Source organism: Phoca vitulina, unplaced genomic scaffold (assembly GCF_004348235.1).
Source record: "Phoca vitulina isolate PV1807 unplaced genomic scaffold, GSC_HSeal_1.0 scaffold40, whole genome shotgun sequence".
NCBI classification, from domain to species: Eukaryota; Metazoa; Chordata; class Mammalia; order Carnivora; family Phocidae; genus Phoca; species Phoca vitulina.
Genome location: NW_022589743.1, coordinates 11,049,372 through 11,065,362, shown reverse-complemented (window position 1 = coordinate 11,065,362; position 15,991 = coordinate 11,049,372). Strand labels below are relative to the sequence as shown.

General features: G+C 42.4%; 1 protein-coding gene across 4 annotated transcripts; it reads left to right on the top strand.

Moving 5' to 3' along the window:
- Positions 1–229: 229 nt before the first annotated feature.
- Positions 230–15,238, top strand: VEZF1 (vascular endothelial zinc finger 1). 4 transcript variants are annotated; one of them, XM_032428830.1, is made up of 7 exons: positions 230–419; positions 3,056–3,276; positions 5,164–5,858; positions 6,632–6,695; positions 7,777–7,960; positions 9,224–9,343; positions 12,482–15,238. In XM_032428830.1, exons 2-7 carry the CDS (start codon positions 3,271–3,273, stop codon positions 12,907–12,909), a joined length of 1,497 nt encoding a protein of 498 aa, XP_032284721.1. In that variant the 5' UTR covers positions 230–419; positions 3,056–3,270; the 3' UTR covers positions 12,910–15,238. The 4 variants fall into 4 exon arrangements, with proteins under 4 accessions (XP_032284721.1, XP_032284720.1, XP_032284718.1 ...); XM_032428829.1 differs by having other exon boundaries at positions 7,759–7,960; XM_032428827.1 differs by lacking the exon at positions 3,056–3,276 and having other exon boundaries at positions 7,759–7,960.
- Positions 15,239–15,991: the final 753 nt, after the last annotated feature.

Here is a 15,991-nt window from a genome sequence, read left to right as displayed (position 1 = left end):
CAGCACCACACACCCCCGCGGGGGGGGACGCCGCGCCCCATCCCCGCCCCCGGCCCCACCCCAGCCCCCCCGCGGGGGCCCTGACCCCACCGCCGGCGGGCACTGGCTGAGCTCCGAGGCGGCGAGCCTGCGGCGGGGACGCCCAGAAGGGGTCCGGGCGGCTGGGGGCGGCGGCGGCCGGGTCGGGGCTCCCCCCCCGCCCGCGCTCGCCGCGGCGGTGGTGCGTCCCGGAGGTTACCGGAAGTGGCCGCGCTCGGCGCTGCCATGTTGAGGAGCCGCCGCTGCCGCTGCCGCCGCCGCCGCCGCCGCTTTGTTGTCGCCTCCTCCGGCTGAGGAGGCTCCCCGAGCGGGGGGAGTGGGGAGGAGGGGGGTCGGCCGCCGCAGCCATGGAGGCCAACTGGACCGCGTTCCTGTTCCAGGTACTGGGGGCCCCCCCGGGGGGGCACGGGGGGGACAGGGGGGCCGGGCCCCGGGCTGGCGGGCGGGCGGGCGCTCCTCCTCCCCTCCCTCCCGGCTCCGCTCTCCGGCCCGGCCTTAATCCCCCTTTGTTTTTCCGCCCGCCCGCCCCGGCGGAGCGGGGCTGCTGAGGTGAAAGGAGGCGGCCTCACGGGGTGCGGGGGAGAAAGCAGGCCTCAGGGTGAACCCCGGGCCCCCCCAGCACACTCACGCACACGCACACACCCTTCCCTCCCGCCCTGAAGGGGAAGGGAGGAGGCCGGTCGCTGTCACCACCCGCGGCCCAGAGAAAGGAGGGCGCCGGGCCGCTGGATAGCGCGGGCCGCTTGGCCACAGCGCGCCCGCCCCGGGCCCGCATCGTGGGGTGAGGGGGGATCCCCAGGTCCTACTCTGAGACCCCCCCACACACACAGACGCACTTCATCCATCTTCGCTCGCTCTCCTTCCTTTTCACCTCCCTCTCCTCTTTTTGTGTGTGTGTGTGTGTGTGTGTGTGTGTGTGTTGACTTTCTGACCCCCCCATCCCTGCGAATAGCGGGTATCCCTGGGTTCCCCGCCACTCCCCCTTCCCGCCGCTCCCCCCTTGTGTTTACCCTGTTGGGGGGTGTTGTGAGTGAGTATCCCCTCCCCAAACTTTTTTACTGGATTTACATTTTTTCTCTCGCAAGCCTTTGCCGAGCCTTGGCAGCTGACACCCTCTCCCTCTGTCCAGCTCTCCCGCCGTCCCATTCAGCCCGGGGAATCCCCCAGCCGGGCCGGGGCGGGGGGAGCGGTGGGGGCCGGGACTCCAGGAGGCCCGACCTTCTCCCGGAGCGCTTTTCCCTCTCGTCCCACCTCGAACGTTTCCTCCAACCAAGTGGGGGAGACGGAAAGTGGAGAGAGCAAACAAAGTCGGCTTACAAAGCCCCCAGATGAGTCATTCGTTGGGGTGTTGGTCTACACTTTTTGCAAGAAACTTGAAAGTGCCTGTAGCCGATACGTTGGCAGTCCTCTTGCCCGCCCATTTTAGGTGGGGGACCCCTGTTGGGAAGACCGAGGCTTATTTTTTCCCTGCTTCATTTCTATTTGCAAACGAAGCACTTAGTGGGCAGTAGTGATGAGCTCACGGGAAAACTTCGGAACCGGAGGAGGTTAGGAAGCTTGTCACTTTAAATGCGTTCTTCCCGCCTCTCTGGGTTATTTTCCTTCTTTGAATAACTTTGTGAAATCCCAGACGCGTTGCTTGGGCGCTTGAGACCTTTTGAAACTAACCAGGAATGGATGCAGAATTTTCAAAAAATCCTCCCAGTCACTGGACCCATCCCAGTGCAGTTAATATAGGAATTGGATAATTCAAACATTACCTATTGTGTAGAGCTGATTTATTGTTTTAAGACCTATTTTCTTTCAAATGTGAGTAATTTGATTTTTAAGTAGTTAATTGAAATATATTCTGGCTTCTTAAAATTGAAGATATGCAAAATTATGGAACTCACAAACTTCTTTTTCTCATTCTGATCTGGTATTGTTTTATCATGCTTTAAGTCAACTTAAAAATGCATTGGGAAAGATATGATATATAACTAGTTGGCATCCAGATTGGTGTAAAGGTGGCAAATGCCCTCTCTAGAAAAGGCTTTCAAATGGTCATTTAAAAATGGGATTAACGGGCCACCTAAGTGATTTTCATGTGAGAAATGATTTAGATTCACCATATTAGTTACCATGTTAAACCTGCTGTCCGTAAACTTCATGGAGATTGAAAAAAAAAAAAAGGAGAGTTCTTTATGTAAAGGAAAAACCTATAACTAATTTTTGGAAAGTTAGTTGAACAATCTTTTGGAATACTTTTATTCTTTTTCTGGATAAGACAAATGCCAAGCATTTATTGATCAACTTGTTAATTAGATTTTATATTATTTAATTTTTTTCAGCAATTAAAATCTTTTTTTCCACCTGATGGAGAAGTGTGAAAGCTAATAATTGATCCTGGGCTTGGCAATGTGTGCAGTGAAAATTGTTGGAAAAATAATTTAGAGCCGAGGACAGTTGAATGGGTAAAGAGAATATTTCAGTCTTTTCTATGGAAAGGTATGAATAGACTTACTCAGTTTCAGTTTTAAGTAATTTTTACTGGGGAAATGGGAGAGTTAAACTCTCTTGTTTGTTTCCTAGAGCATACTATTGAATTTATATTTTAAAACAATTTAATACCTGCTTGCTTTCCAGATAACCTGGTGGAAAGTGAAAGCCATAGCTGTTAAGATGTTTGATGGATGATTCTCCTAACAGGACATTCAAGATATGACTCACTGATGCTAATTTGTTTCAGTACAAAATTTTTTGCCCTCTGGCACTGGAGATTTCATGGTGCTATATCCTACTACCCTGGGTGATGAAATAACATTTCTGTTTTGTTTTTTTGCCAACCCCAGAAAAAGGAAAGCTTGGGCAGGGTTAAATAAAAAAGCCTTAAAGTTGAAAGAGATGGGAGATAAAAGCTTTGGTTTGATGATACTAGTCAAATAAAAGTCTACCCAGAAGTTCTTTTTTTTTTTTTTTTTAAATCACTTAACTGAAGGCAGGCCATGGTTGTTATTTTACTCTGTCTCTCCCTCAGAGAACAAGTTGGGGAAACCCAGTTCCCCTCTTAGAAGGCTTCATGTAGAAGTGTGGGGATCCTAGGAATCCTCAGAGAGTGATTCCCGTAGTGGTCGAGGCATTCTACAGCATTTCACCCAAGAAGCAGGGACCTGGTGTGACCCTCGTGTGAGAGTGAGCTTCAGCAATGCTGTAAAAATACTTTATGTTGCCACAGACATCTGAATTGGTAAAATGGCAGTAAGTGCTTTTAGTACTCCATCGAACTAATGGTTGTTTAGAATTGAAAAATGCCTCTAAACACTATAAGTCTGAACTTTGTCCAGAAGATTTGCATTCCCTATTATCTGATCTGTTAGCCTTTGAAATTGTATATCTTGAGCTATCTTCAGCTATTAACTGTTTGTATACTGTATGGAAACTTGGGTATCCTACAGCCAGGTTGGAAAGGGGGTAAGATTTGCATCCAAATTCTGTAAAGTTTCCACTAATGTCTCATGGGCAGACACATTTACAGGAGCTCCATAAATTAAATTAAAAGTGGACTGTAATTCAGTGTAACTCAGTAATCCCTGGGTCCAGAAAGATACTCATAGGCAAGCACACAATTTCTGTGAGTACGTCCAGGACTCAAAGGGGGATTCAACCAAAATTATTAAATTGGAACTGGTAACTTTGAATATCACACCTCCTAATGATTTGGAGGAGACTTGGTTCCAGGCTTAGCGGTTGTATTGCCATCAAGTAAATATGGAGCTATGTGGTAGATACTCTTATCCATTAGGGGAGAAGAAGCTCTGTGAATGTGTGTGTCTGTCTCTTTGTTTTCTTCTTAATCAAGTTAACTGTAGGACTTGTGATTATAGAGTGAGAAGGCTAAATAAGTGACTAGAGTGTCTAAGATGATGGGATGGGACCCTCCTAGGATGTTGTGTGCTTAAAATATTTGGAACTCTTACATCTGGGTGCATGTATCCTTTCGGGATTACAAAACTCAAGCATAGGGGCTTGGGCTCACTGTCAAAAAAGTTTCAAAAATAATGTTGGTAAAGTACAACGTATCAGGAAGAACTATTTCAGGAATTTTTTCCATCAGTTCCTAAATGTTTTATCAGTATGGAGAATTTTGAAAGAATCAAAATCAAGAGAGTGAGTATTCGTAAATACCAAGAATCTGATCCACAATGAAATTTTGGTTTCAGTGCAGCTAAAGAAAATTTCCAGACGGTGTCCAGTTCTGGAGTGGAGAAGCACATTATAACAGCAAATGTCTAATACTTTAATGAAACATATAAGTGCTGGAAGAAGAGGAAAATGAAAGGAATTTTAATTATTTATAGTTTGTTTTCTCTTGCTAGTCTGTCTTTGAGAGTTTAGGGTTTGAACAACTGGTGGTGTTAAAAGGATGCAGATTTCTAGTGTAAGATTAAATGAATTGAGAAACAACTGACAGGTGTTTTGCTGTAGGCTACCTTCACAGATGCCTTCCAGGCTGATTAATAGCAGGTTTCATTTCAATCAAATCTTTTAGTAGGAAAGTTAAGTGAAAACTTTAAAAGTAAACTTAGCAAATAGTGCATATATTCAGAGAGCTAAGTTTCTTTTATCACTTAGCAACAGCCTCCTTCCTCAGTCACTAAGTTTTCTAACGGAAAGGGAGAGACAGTGCCTTTCTTTTCCTAGGTAAAATAGACAAAGAGATGATTATGTGTATGTGTGTGAGTGTGTAGTGTGTGCATTACTGCAGTAAGGTACTGGCAGATACTTAAGTCTGGAGTGTAATTTTTTTGACAAGTTATTTAAACTTGGTTTCAGCACTCACAGACTAATGCACACTGATTTCATCAGCTGGTATGTCCCTTCTGCACCAGGATGGTGTGTAGTCAGCTGTTTGAAAGCAAGATCACTGTGAGCAACTTAGTCATAAAAGTTTTGTGTCTGCACAGTGATTTTAATGCTTTGTATTGGGAGCTCTGAGGGTAACTAGGTGGTTGCTGGATTTCTGCTGCAGGGAGTAGCTTATGGGCTCTTTGATTGTTTCTTCTGGTCTCTGTTGTCTGGAGCATGTTGAATTTTGAAGGCCATTGTGCGAGGCTGAGTTTCTGAAGTGTAAATGTTTGGTTTTAGGCCCATGAAGCCTCCCATCACCAACAGCAGGCAGCACAGAACAGCTTGCTGCCCCTCCTGAGCTCTGCTGTGGAGCCCCCTGATCAGAAACCATTGCTTCCAATACCAATAACTCAGAAACCTCAAGCAGCGCCAGAAACATTAAAGGATGCCATTGGGATTAAAAAAGAAAAACCCAAAACTTCATTTGTGTGCACTTACTGCAGTAAAGCTTTCAGGGACAGCTATCACCTGAGGCGCCACGAGTCCTGCCACACAGGGATCAAGTTGGTGTCCCGGTCAAAGAAAACCCCCACCACGGTGGTTCCCCTCATCTCCACCATCGCTGGGGACAGCAGCAGAACTTCGTTGGTCTCGACCATTGCTGGCATCTTATCAACAGTCACTACATCTTCCTCGGGCACCAACCCCAGCAGCAGTGCCAGCACCACAGCTATGCCCGTGACCCAGTCTGTCAAGAAACCCAGTAAGCCTGTCAAGAAGAACCATGCTTGTGAGATGTGTGGGAAGGCTTTCCGAGATGTGTACCACCTCAATCGGCACAAGCTCTCCCACTCGGACGAAAAGCCCTTCGAGTGTCCTGTCTGTAATCAGCGTTTCAAGAGGAAGGACCGGATGACTTACCATGTGAGGTCTCATGAAGGAGGCATCACCAAACCCTATACTTGCAGTGTTTGTGGGAAAGGCTTCTCGAGGTACTGCATTTTGCTTTGCTTTTTGTTTTCATTAGGTATCAGTGAACTTCAGTTTTGTCTCTTTGTGACCTAGAAGGTTTATGTGAGCATAGCTGTGGGCAGGCCTGTGTTATTAGAGGAGATTGATGATAAAGTACTACACTTCCAGGTCTAATTCCAGTTTGGTGTGGTTGACAAGTGGTGACATAGTGATTAGCCTAATATTTCAGTTAAGAAGTGCCTTGGTGGACTCAGGCCTTCATTTGGCACATTTATAATTCTTACCACTGCAAAACCACCGGTTTCCAATTCAGTCGGGTGACTAGACATGAGGTTCACTGTGCAAATCAAAGAAACTTACTTCTTGGAAGTTGGGATGACCTTGAATACTGTTAGTATAACTTTTAGGAGGACGCTTTTCTATTTTTCTGTGGTTACTAACATTTCACTAATTTTCATTTTTAAAGGCTTTTAAAGAAAAGTTAATATAGGAGTAGCTTTCTCTGGCAGGTTTTAGGACTAAAACTTTGGGTATTTTATAATTTAAAGAACCAAGGCCTAACGTGATTTGATGTTGACTAGGAGAGAAAAATTAACAGGTAAACGACTAAGATTTTTGTTTATGGTAAGAGAGGTAAGGAGGCTTGCACTGGGGGGAGGGGGAGTTGGTAATTCTGCTAGCTTTCTTTAAAATGCCCTCCACCCAAAGCTGCCAAGCATGTAAACATCACCGTGAGTAGCATTTCTCAATGTGTGTTCCATTACATCTTCTGTTGAAACTCTCTCTTTCACAGGCCTGACCACTTAAGCTGTCACGTAAAACATGTCCATTCAACAGAAAGACCCTTCAAATGCCAAGTAAGAGTTAAAATGACTTATCCTTAGTGTAGCACGTAATGCACATTATCCAGAAGGTCTGAGCCAGTCAAATCTCACCGTTCTTGAATAGTCTTAAAATCACTGACTTGAGTAAATGTGGTCCATTTGAATTCTGGTTTTATACAATATAAATGACAGCTTCTATTTCTGTGAGGCAAGAGCATTTAAAAATGTAAATGTGTTGTTTTTGTTAAGCTACATTTCCCTTTCCTTAGGCAACAGTATTTATCGTTACAAGAAAAAAAATTTATAGTCTTGCAAAGGTCATTATGTATTTGAAATGAATAAATGAATAAAATGCTTTAAATTATTTTCTGGGTTGATGATTTTAACTGTAATAGAAGAAAATAGGAATTTTCTCCCAAATGTTACCACTTATTGGATGTTTGTCTGCCAAATTGGAGCATTTTCTAGTTGTTTGAAAATCTGTTGATTTTATTTGACCTAAGTTGTGATAACGAAAAGGTTAAGAATCTTGCTAAATCAAATGACTTTTTTAGACATCAGTAATTTTAGTTTATTGCTGGAAGTCTTTCTGTGCTCCTTTCAGTTAAATGTGTTAATGACTGACTTTATTAAGTAAGTGATTTGAATCTTAAGAAAAATCCAATCTGAGGAAGGAAGCTAGTGTCATTTGAGCGAGTACCTGCTATGTGCGAGGCCTTGGGCCAGACTCTTAATCCCACCAATAATTTTGGGAGGTAGGTATTTTTATCCTCCTTTTACAGATGAAGAAACAAATTCAGATAGGTTAATTTGCTCAGTGTTACACTGTTTTCATGAATCAAGGAGCTGGATTTAAATCCAGGTTTAACTGACTCTACAGCTCACATCTTTTCAGTACTCTGTGTTGATATTTCTTCTTCCCCCAAAATGTAAGGGTCTAAAGTTCACCAAATGTTTTGTTATGATTATGATTCTAGGTAACACATGCAATTAAAATTCAACTAACTCAGTCTGCTTGTGGACATGGATAGGGTAATGCCTAGAATATAACGTACTTTAAAATGAGTAGAACAGGATAGTCTATATTTAAAAAAAGTTTTCCTCCCTCATGCAGACGTGCACTGCTGCCTTTGCCACCAAAGACAGACTGCGGACACACATGGTGCGCCACGAAGGCAAGGTATCGTGTAACATCTGTGGGAAGCTTCTGAGTGCAGCGTACATCACCAGCCACTTAAAGACACATGGGCAGAGCCAAAGTATCAACTGTAATACATGTAAACAAGGCATCAGTAAAAGTAGGTGACACTTCAGATTGTATTTCTGTTGCATTTCAGATTAATGAAATCTGGATGTTTTTATAATGTACTGAAGGTATTTTCACTATGCTCTCAGCACTGTATTCATAATCATCTTACATGTTTTCTTCTCTCACTAAAGCGTGTAAACACACGTCAATGGAGAGTATATACTGGTGTTGGAAATATACCTCACCTGCGTGGATACAAACAGCACTGACAAGCCCTCCACTAATTTTGCTTTCAGTCCTGTGCTTGTCTACTAATAACACCCAAGTTAGAAAAGCAGAATTTCCCTGTAACTTTTTCAACGTGTCCCTTCTTCTATGGAGTTTCAATAAAAAGCTCTAGTGTTTTAGAATTGTGGCAGCAGGAGCCGCACTAGGAAGCTGCAGCTGCTGCGAGGCAATTTTCATTGTTTTTATTTAATGTTAGGAAGATTCTTAAGCATTGGTGTCTCCTAACTCCTGTTTGAGTTAGTAACATGCCCTTAATAACCTTAAAGATGAAAGTGGCATCATTAAGTTTGCTTTTCAAACCCAGATCTGTAGAGTTGGGATATCATATCCATCTGAAGATGTAAGTGCTCTACTTACCTTAAATTCAGAATTGAAGATAGACTGTTTCAGGGACTCGTGGATAGAATTCAGTACTTGCATTTACCCCGGCTTTGTCTTTGAGATTGCCCTAACCACCAGAAGAAAGTCTATTCCTAATTCTGTATTCTATTATGTATGTATTATATGCTGCAGAAACATCAAATTCTCAGAATAGGTGGCCAAAAGTGAGTGGGGAAAGAACGTTTAAAGTGTTCTAATCTCAACCATTTTTGCTTCTTTGTAAGTACATTGGGTTTATTATCTAGCATGTCATACTTTGTTAACTTTACAAAACTTTACTTTTAGTGTACTTTGTTGTGGTCATGTGACCAACTTTATCAGGTATTTTGATGAGCAGAAATTAGTCCATGCTGATTTTACCCAAGTTCCATTCTAAAAGACACTTGCTTTTTAATACAGCAAAGAATTCTTTTCTCTTTTATATTGGTTTCCCCAGCTCTCTCGATTTTTCTTTTATTAATTTGTCTATTTTGACCAGTATAGACAGAAGCAGCAAAAGAAGATGCTCTGTAGTAAAAACTGTCAAGACAAATGATAAAGTTCAGAGAAGCACGAGGAGCCAGAGTATCTAAGTTTCAGATTTTGAGCACCTGGCTGCACGTTTTCAAGGTAACGTAGCATGTGTGGTTTGTCTTTGGGGCAGCGTGCATGAGCGAGGAGGCCGGCAGCCAGAAGCAGCAGCAGCAGCATGTAACGAGCTGGCCAGGGAAGCAGGTGGAGACGCTGAGACTGTGGGAAGAAGCTGTCAAGGCAAGAAAGAAAGGTAAGATGAGGTGGCCAGAACTCACAGGACGGCTAGACCAGTGTGCTCACTTAGTGTGCCCCGGGCTCTAAGTGAGGCAGCCACAGCTTAGGGAGTCTGGCTTCATGGGAACCTGGAAACACTATGTTGGCAACAAATTTCCAAGCTTCCAGATAAGTCTTTTTACCTTAACAAATAAAAATCCTTAGTACTTCTTTTCGTGTTCTTTTGATTTTCCTTTTGTTACAAATTTGGAGCCAGATTTGGTCCTTTCCCTGTGTATGTTTAGAGTTCATTTTTATGTCAACCTCCGTGCATTATGGGCTCCTCTTTTTCCTTTCTAAAACATTCCCACTTTTGGGGGTGGATGAAATATTCTTATGGTACATAAGTTTATTTTCTTACAACTTTGCTACTTTCTGCTCTTTAGTGTTCTTTCTGCATTGTATTATTTATTACATGTTTCTGGCTTTACGAGGCTGATATCTTTTCTCTTGGTCTCACCCTTAATCTCATTCAGTCTGTCACTGGGGCTGGCATTAGCTTAACAAGTATGTACTTAAGTTGTTAGGGACTTTACTGTAATTGTTACTAAAATTGAGAATGGTTTGCTTTTCTCTCATATATCGTATAAAGAATCCGTTGGCGTATCCGTCTTCCACACAGCTTTTTAACTTAATACTTAGAGCTTTGGCTTCTGGACTGTTGTGCGGGCATTTGAAATCAATGATTTTGTCAGCGTACCATCAGCCACGGGAGAGATTCCTAAATTCCTTCTTTCCTTCCAGACCTCTTTGTCTTACTGTTTTATTTTAAATTCATAAGGAACCCTCTGCCTCTAGGCTCCTCTGTAATTCCTTTGCTGTGTAGTTTCTTCCCTCCTTTGCTTTCATGTAGTATGGCTGTTCCCTTCCACAGATCCCTTCTAAACACCCTGTACTTGGATAAAGATAAAAGGAATAGCGTCCGTTTTCATACATCTCCTGGCATTGCAGCCAGATAGGCCTCCTACCTTTCCTCAGCGGCTGCTTCCTCCTCTCTTCCAAATGAAGATTTGTCATTATTTAATAAAATGTTTTATCGTTAGGAGAAGAGGTAAGGGGGGTGGGCAGGAAGATGTATATATGCTATGACAGTCGCATAGTGGGTGAAAGCACGTTACAAAGGATGTTTTAGTAGAGAAGGAGTAAGAGTAAAATTATTTAAGTCCTAGAAAAGGATGATGTTAGACTGAAAGGAAAAAGTGCAGGATGGCGGCAGGGGTGGTGATGGCACATGTAAGAGTGAAAGCCCCTTCTTTGGTGTAAACAAGAATACCCTTAACCAGTGCTACCATCACCTCAAAAGTGAGTTGGTTTTCTCTTTCTTTCTGCACTTTTCTATTTGGTGTTGTATTTCATTTTGCTTGCACAATAAGACTCAATTGTTTAGCTCATCTTCTGACCTCCATGAAACAAAATGCTTTTGTATTCCCATTTGTAGCATGAATCTCTCTGGAAACGACCACTGATGTTAGAAACTTCTGTATTCATGTTAGTAAAATGTCACATTTCGGGGGAGAGGAGACTTCTGCCCTGAAAACCTAAACTTGAGTCAGCAGGTCTCTTTTTTTAAATAAGGTAATGTAAGTTCCCAAACCTGAGTGACATTCAGATCGCCATCTCAGGAACTTTTTAAAAATACACATTTCCAAAGTTCATCTAAATCTCACTATTGAATTTCCTGGGAAGCCATTTAAAAAAAAAAAAAAAGCTCCCTAGATAAATGATTTTGATCATCAGCCAGGTTTGGGAATTCCTGACATAGAGTTTGCCAGAGTTTCATCATATTGATCAAGGGAGAGCTGCTTATTGACTCCAGGGTCGGCGTGAGGTGATTTGACCCATATGTGTGGGATGTGTGCAGACCTTTATCTTTAGTCTCAAATGTATTTCTCCATTTTGACAGCCAAATTACACACAACTAGCCCACTCATCTGTCTTCTTACTGCTGTTTCCTGACACACCAGCAGGTGGTGCTGAATTTTGTTGAGGGGTGGGGTGGGGGTGTCACCTCTGAGGGAAGTTTTCTTTAAGAAGTGCCCGGGCTTTGCTGGGTAACAAGGACCAGGGTCCCCCAAATCACTGCAGGGTCTTCTTGCTTAATTAGTCCTCCTTGGTATGGTTGGTGATGTGTATAATATGTGCAGTTAGATGACACTAGGCATAGAGTGGGTGATTCTGTCAGCATCAGAAAGTGAAGAAGAAATGGGAGTGGAGAGGAGAATACAAACCCACTGAGAGAGATTTTATCTTTCTTAACATAGGAAACCTAACCAGAAACAACAGGATTGTTTTTTTGTTTTGTTTTAAAGATTTTATTTATTTGACAGAGAGAGAGACAGCGAGAGAGGGAACACAAGCAGGGGGAGTGGGAGAGAGAGAAGCAGGCTTCCCGCCGAGCAGGGAGACCGATGCGGGGCTCGATCCCAGGACCCTGGGATCATGACCTGAGCCGAAGGCAGACGCTTAACGACTGAGCCACCCAGGCGCCCCACAACAGGATTGTTTAAACAATTTTTCTAAGACTGAAATAAACAGATATGAAAATAGCTTGTCAGTCCCTACTTACGGACTGACCTTACCTCTGAGGCTTTAGAGTACACAGCATTGAGGACACACAACGCTCTCCGCTAGTTACAGTGCGCCTTACCAGAAGATTTTTCTGATTATCTGTTCTTGTGTGACCATCGGCCCAGCTCTTTGTAAACAAGCTCTTTCTCCTGGCCTGCCGATGGTTGGCTCTGCCTGCATGAAGTGGTAGTGAGAATACTAAGCCCTGCTTGATATCTCTGCCCCCCAGAGTGCCTTGCGGAAATTAACTGGTCTTCCAGCATCACTGTGAGGTAGGTAAGTAAATCTAAATTTGAAACCAAAAGTGCCAGGCTAAACAAGTTGCCCAAGGCCTTGTGGGAGGTATAGTGTCAGAAAAGAGATTCACGTACCCCCAGTCCTGTGCTCAGAAAGAGCCTCCCTTCCTGTTGACCGCTTGATAGAGAACTGTAATTTCATTCATTAAATGTTTGTCCTTTTTAATTAAAAAAAAGTTGATTCAGAAGCTGTTTGTGAATTTTGTTCATTGTTTGGGGAGTCTAAAGGCCATTTTGTCTTCTTATTTTAGAAGCTGCTAACCTGTGCCAAACCTCCACGGCTGCTACGACACCCGTGACTCTCACTACTCCATTCAATATCACGTCCTCTGTGTCGTCTGGGACGATGTCAAACCCAGTCACAGTGGCAGCTGCAATGAGCATGAGAAGTCCAGTCAATGTTTCAAGTGCAGTTAACATAACCAGCCCAATGAACATAGGGCACCCTGTAACTATAACCAGTCCATTATCCATGACCTCTCCTTTAACACTTACTACCCCAGTCAACCTTCCCACCCCTGTCACTGCTCCAGTGAATATAGCACACCCCGTCACCATCACGTCTCCCATGAACCTGCCCACACCTATGACGTTAGCTGCCCCTCTCAATATAGCAATGAGGCCTGTAGAGAGCATGCCTTTCTTACCCCAAGCTTTGCCTACATCACCACCTTGGTAAACAGTATTATAAAATCAAAATATGGGTTAAAGTAAATATTTACCAGCAACTTACTTTTAGTTTATTAAAGCAAAAAGTAAACCATGAAATTGGGAGATTTTATTACATTAGTTAATAATAGTGTAGTAGCATTTTCCTCCAATTTGGCTGGGATTGTTCAAAGTAGGGTGTGTATGTAACTTATCACTGGACCACTTTAGTTTAATCAGAAATTCCTTTTAGCTGACAGCATTGCTTAAACAAGATAGTAGTTGGCAAGGTAAAATGCCAGAATTAAAACCAATCATAAAAAAGCAAAACCCATTTCAAAATAAAAAAACGGCATTACTGTTTCTAATCCCAAGAAATCATTTTATTCTAAACACTAGCAGAACTCTTCTCCCTATACAAGGTGGATGGCTGATTTTAACCTGAAGTTCTAAATCCACAGATAGAGGGCTAGTGTAGCATTGTCTGTGTTTATTGTTTTTATGAGTAAATACATGCATTGTCATAATAAAATGCATTTCAGAGAATATGCATTTTACCTTTGGGAATATGTTAATTTCAGGCAGCATTCCCTATGGGAAAGGTGATACCAGCTCTGATATGCAAAGCATATGATAATTTATCATTCTAACTTCAACATATAATAGGGATTGTGACCTGATATTTGGAGATGTAAATATTGCTCAGCATATTAATCCTGATGGAATATAGCATTGTAGTTGACTTTTTAAAAAAATTAAAAAAACAAAAACAAAAAACAACCAAAATATACAAATTGTGTTTTGGTAAGAAAAGGCCTCAACTGACAGAGGAGAAGTCAAGCGTGTGGACAGGCAGACTCCTAACAAACAGAGGCCAGTGGGACTCCTATTCAGGAGCCAAGGAGTACTTGGAACAGTTAAAATATATTGCTTTAAATTGGAAGATGCTGGAGGCACTGGGATGTGATATGCCCCTCTCTCTCCCAATCAGAGCCTGTTGATGTTACAACAGGGAAAGATGTGTTAGTTGCTCACTAGAGTTTATGTCTTATATTAAATTGTATACAGTTTTTATTCTAACCACTAACTAGGTAGTATGCCCCTTCAGAACAAGCAGAGTGTATCTTTTTTTTTTAATTTTTCCTTCCGTTTCTTAATCAAGTATTGTGCAGATTTGTTCAACTTTGTAAATATGGACATCACTTTTTTTTTTCTTTGAGAAAACACTTGTATCAGCTTTGTGGTGTTTTCAGGGAGACAGCTCTCTCTACTCCCTGTAGAAACCCAGCAATGATTGTGCACGTTAGGACATGTGCTTTTTATTTCTGAGCAGGATGTTTTATCTGTACATAAAGTAGAAACCAAAAGTTAGGGAAGCAGATACTTTTTACACCATCATGCCACACATTAATGTTTTTAAAGCATTGTGTTTTTTTAAAAAAAGTTACTAAAACCAAGACGCTGTGATTTTTTTAAGTTGCAATATGTTTTTGGTTTTTTTTTTTTCTTTTTTAATCTTGCAGTTAAGAGAAATGGAATTTAGTTGTATTAATCTTGCAGAATGTTTGCAGGACTGACTATCAAACTGGATGACTTCCGTTTATACCCCACTGTGTCAGTTCAAGCATCAAATACCTTACATCCGAGGCAGACTTCCTACATCAGGGACAGGTATCTGTGTGTCATTATACAAAACAGTTCGAGGGGGTTGAACTACATAGTAAAAAATAAAATAGTACTTAGTGTAAAATAATTTTATAAATGATCTTTTGTACTTTAGGACATTAAATTGTACAACTTTTGTATATATAAAAGCTTAGGAACTTTCTGTTTAGCAGGAAGGCAACACATTCCTACACTTTTAATGTATATGTTTGTTATAATGTCCATGTAAACATGCCCTATGTTTGTGCCTTTTAATTAGTTTGTCTCAATAAACAAAATGTAGAGAAAAATATGTAGCTATGACTTTGTTACAACTGTTCCTATCCACAGTACGAAGAGGGTTTGTTTTTAATCTGTAGAGCATTGTGTGTGGGCTACTGGAAGGACTTGTGTAGGGGACGCCCGTACATGGCCCTACTGAGGCCTGGATTGGGCAGGTAGTGGCCACATTTGAAGGAAGCCCACATTTCCTGGCATGCAGCCCCAGGACTGGGTTCTGGCTCTGCCTGCTGGGACCTGTCGTCTCTCTGGCTGGGCTGGCAGTCACCATCCACCATGATTCAGACAGCCCAGGCTTCCTCCACAGTGGCCTAAGGAGCAGTCCTCAGTGGGGGCAGGTGTGGACCCTACCCCCAGGCTAGAGTGTGGTCGTCAGAACCCTGAAAGTATTAGTTCCTAAAAAAAAAAAAAAAAAAGATATATACTAGAAATGATTGTTTTATCAATTCATTGTATAATAAACAGGAGTGAGACTTCATTGTATGACTTCAGTTAAAATGCTATTTTGTATGCATTCTTTATTCACTTAAGAAGCTTGTCTGCAATAATAAAGCCACGTCGTGTCTTCTTTTGGGAGGGAGAGAATTGGCAGGAAGGGGGTGGCGGCAGGCCACTGAAAGGGGGGCCGAATAGGTTGTATGGTGAGATTCTCCTGTGTCTTGGGACTGAAATTGAGTTTTGATGCTGATGAACTGATTCAACCAAGTGTTGAAGGCACGACGGCCACCGCGCTACGAAAAAGCAGAGTTTGTTTTTCCCTTTCTGGTTGTAACCTGGTTGAGAGCTTCCCTTTATCAGATTGGCAGCTAAACAGTTGTATTAGATAATCCTCGAATCTGACATCCAGCCTGTTATGCTCTAGGGCTCGCTGCTTGGCCTGCATTTGCCTTTTATTGTATATCCATTTCCCTCCTAAGGTGTGCTCCTAAATGAAGGTTTCTATGTAAGCAGATGATGATTTTTCCTGTCAATACCAGCACTGTATTACTAACATGCAAAATACTGCAGATTTATTTTGACAAATTAAAGTTAACCGGTCACAAATGTTATGATGGATTGCTTAATATCTCAGAAGCTTCACCAGTTCACTCTGATGGTAGAGAAATGTTTAAAGCACTGCTTCTCCAGGTGTACCCATCTCGGTATGGGGCTGGAGAAAGGGGGAGGGA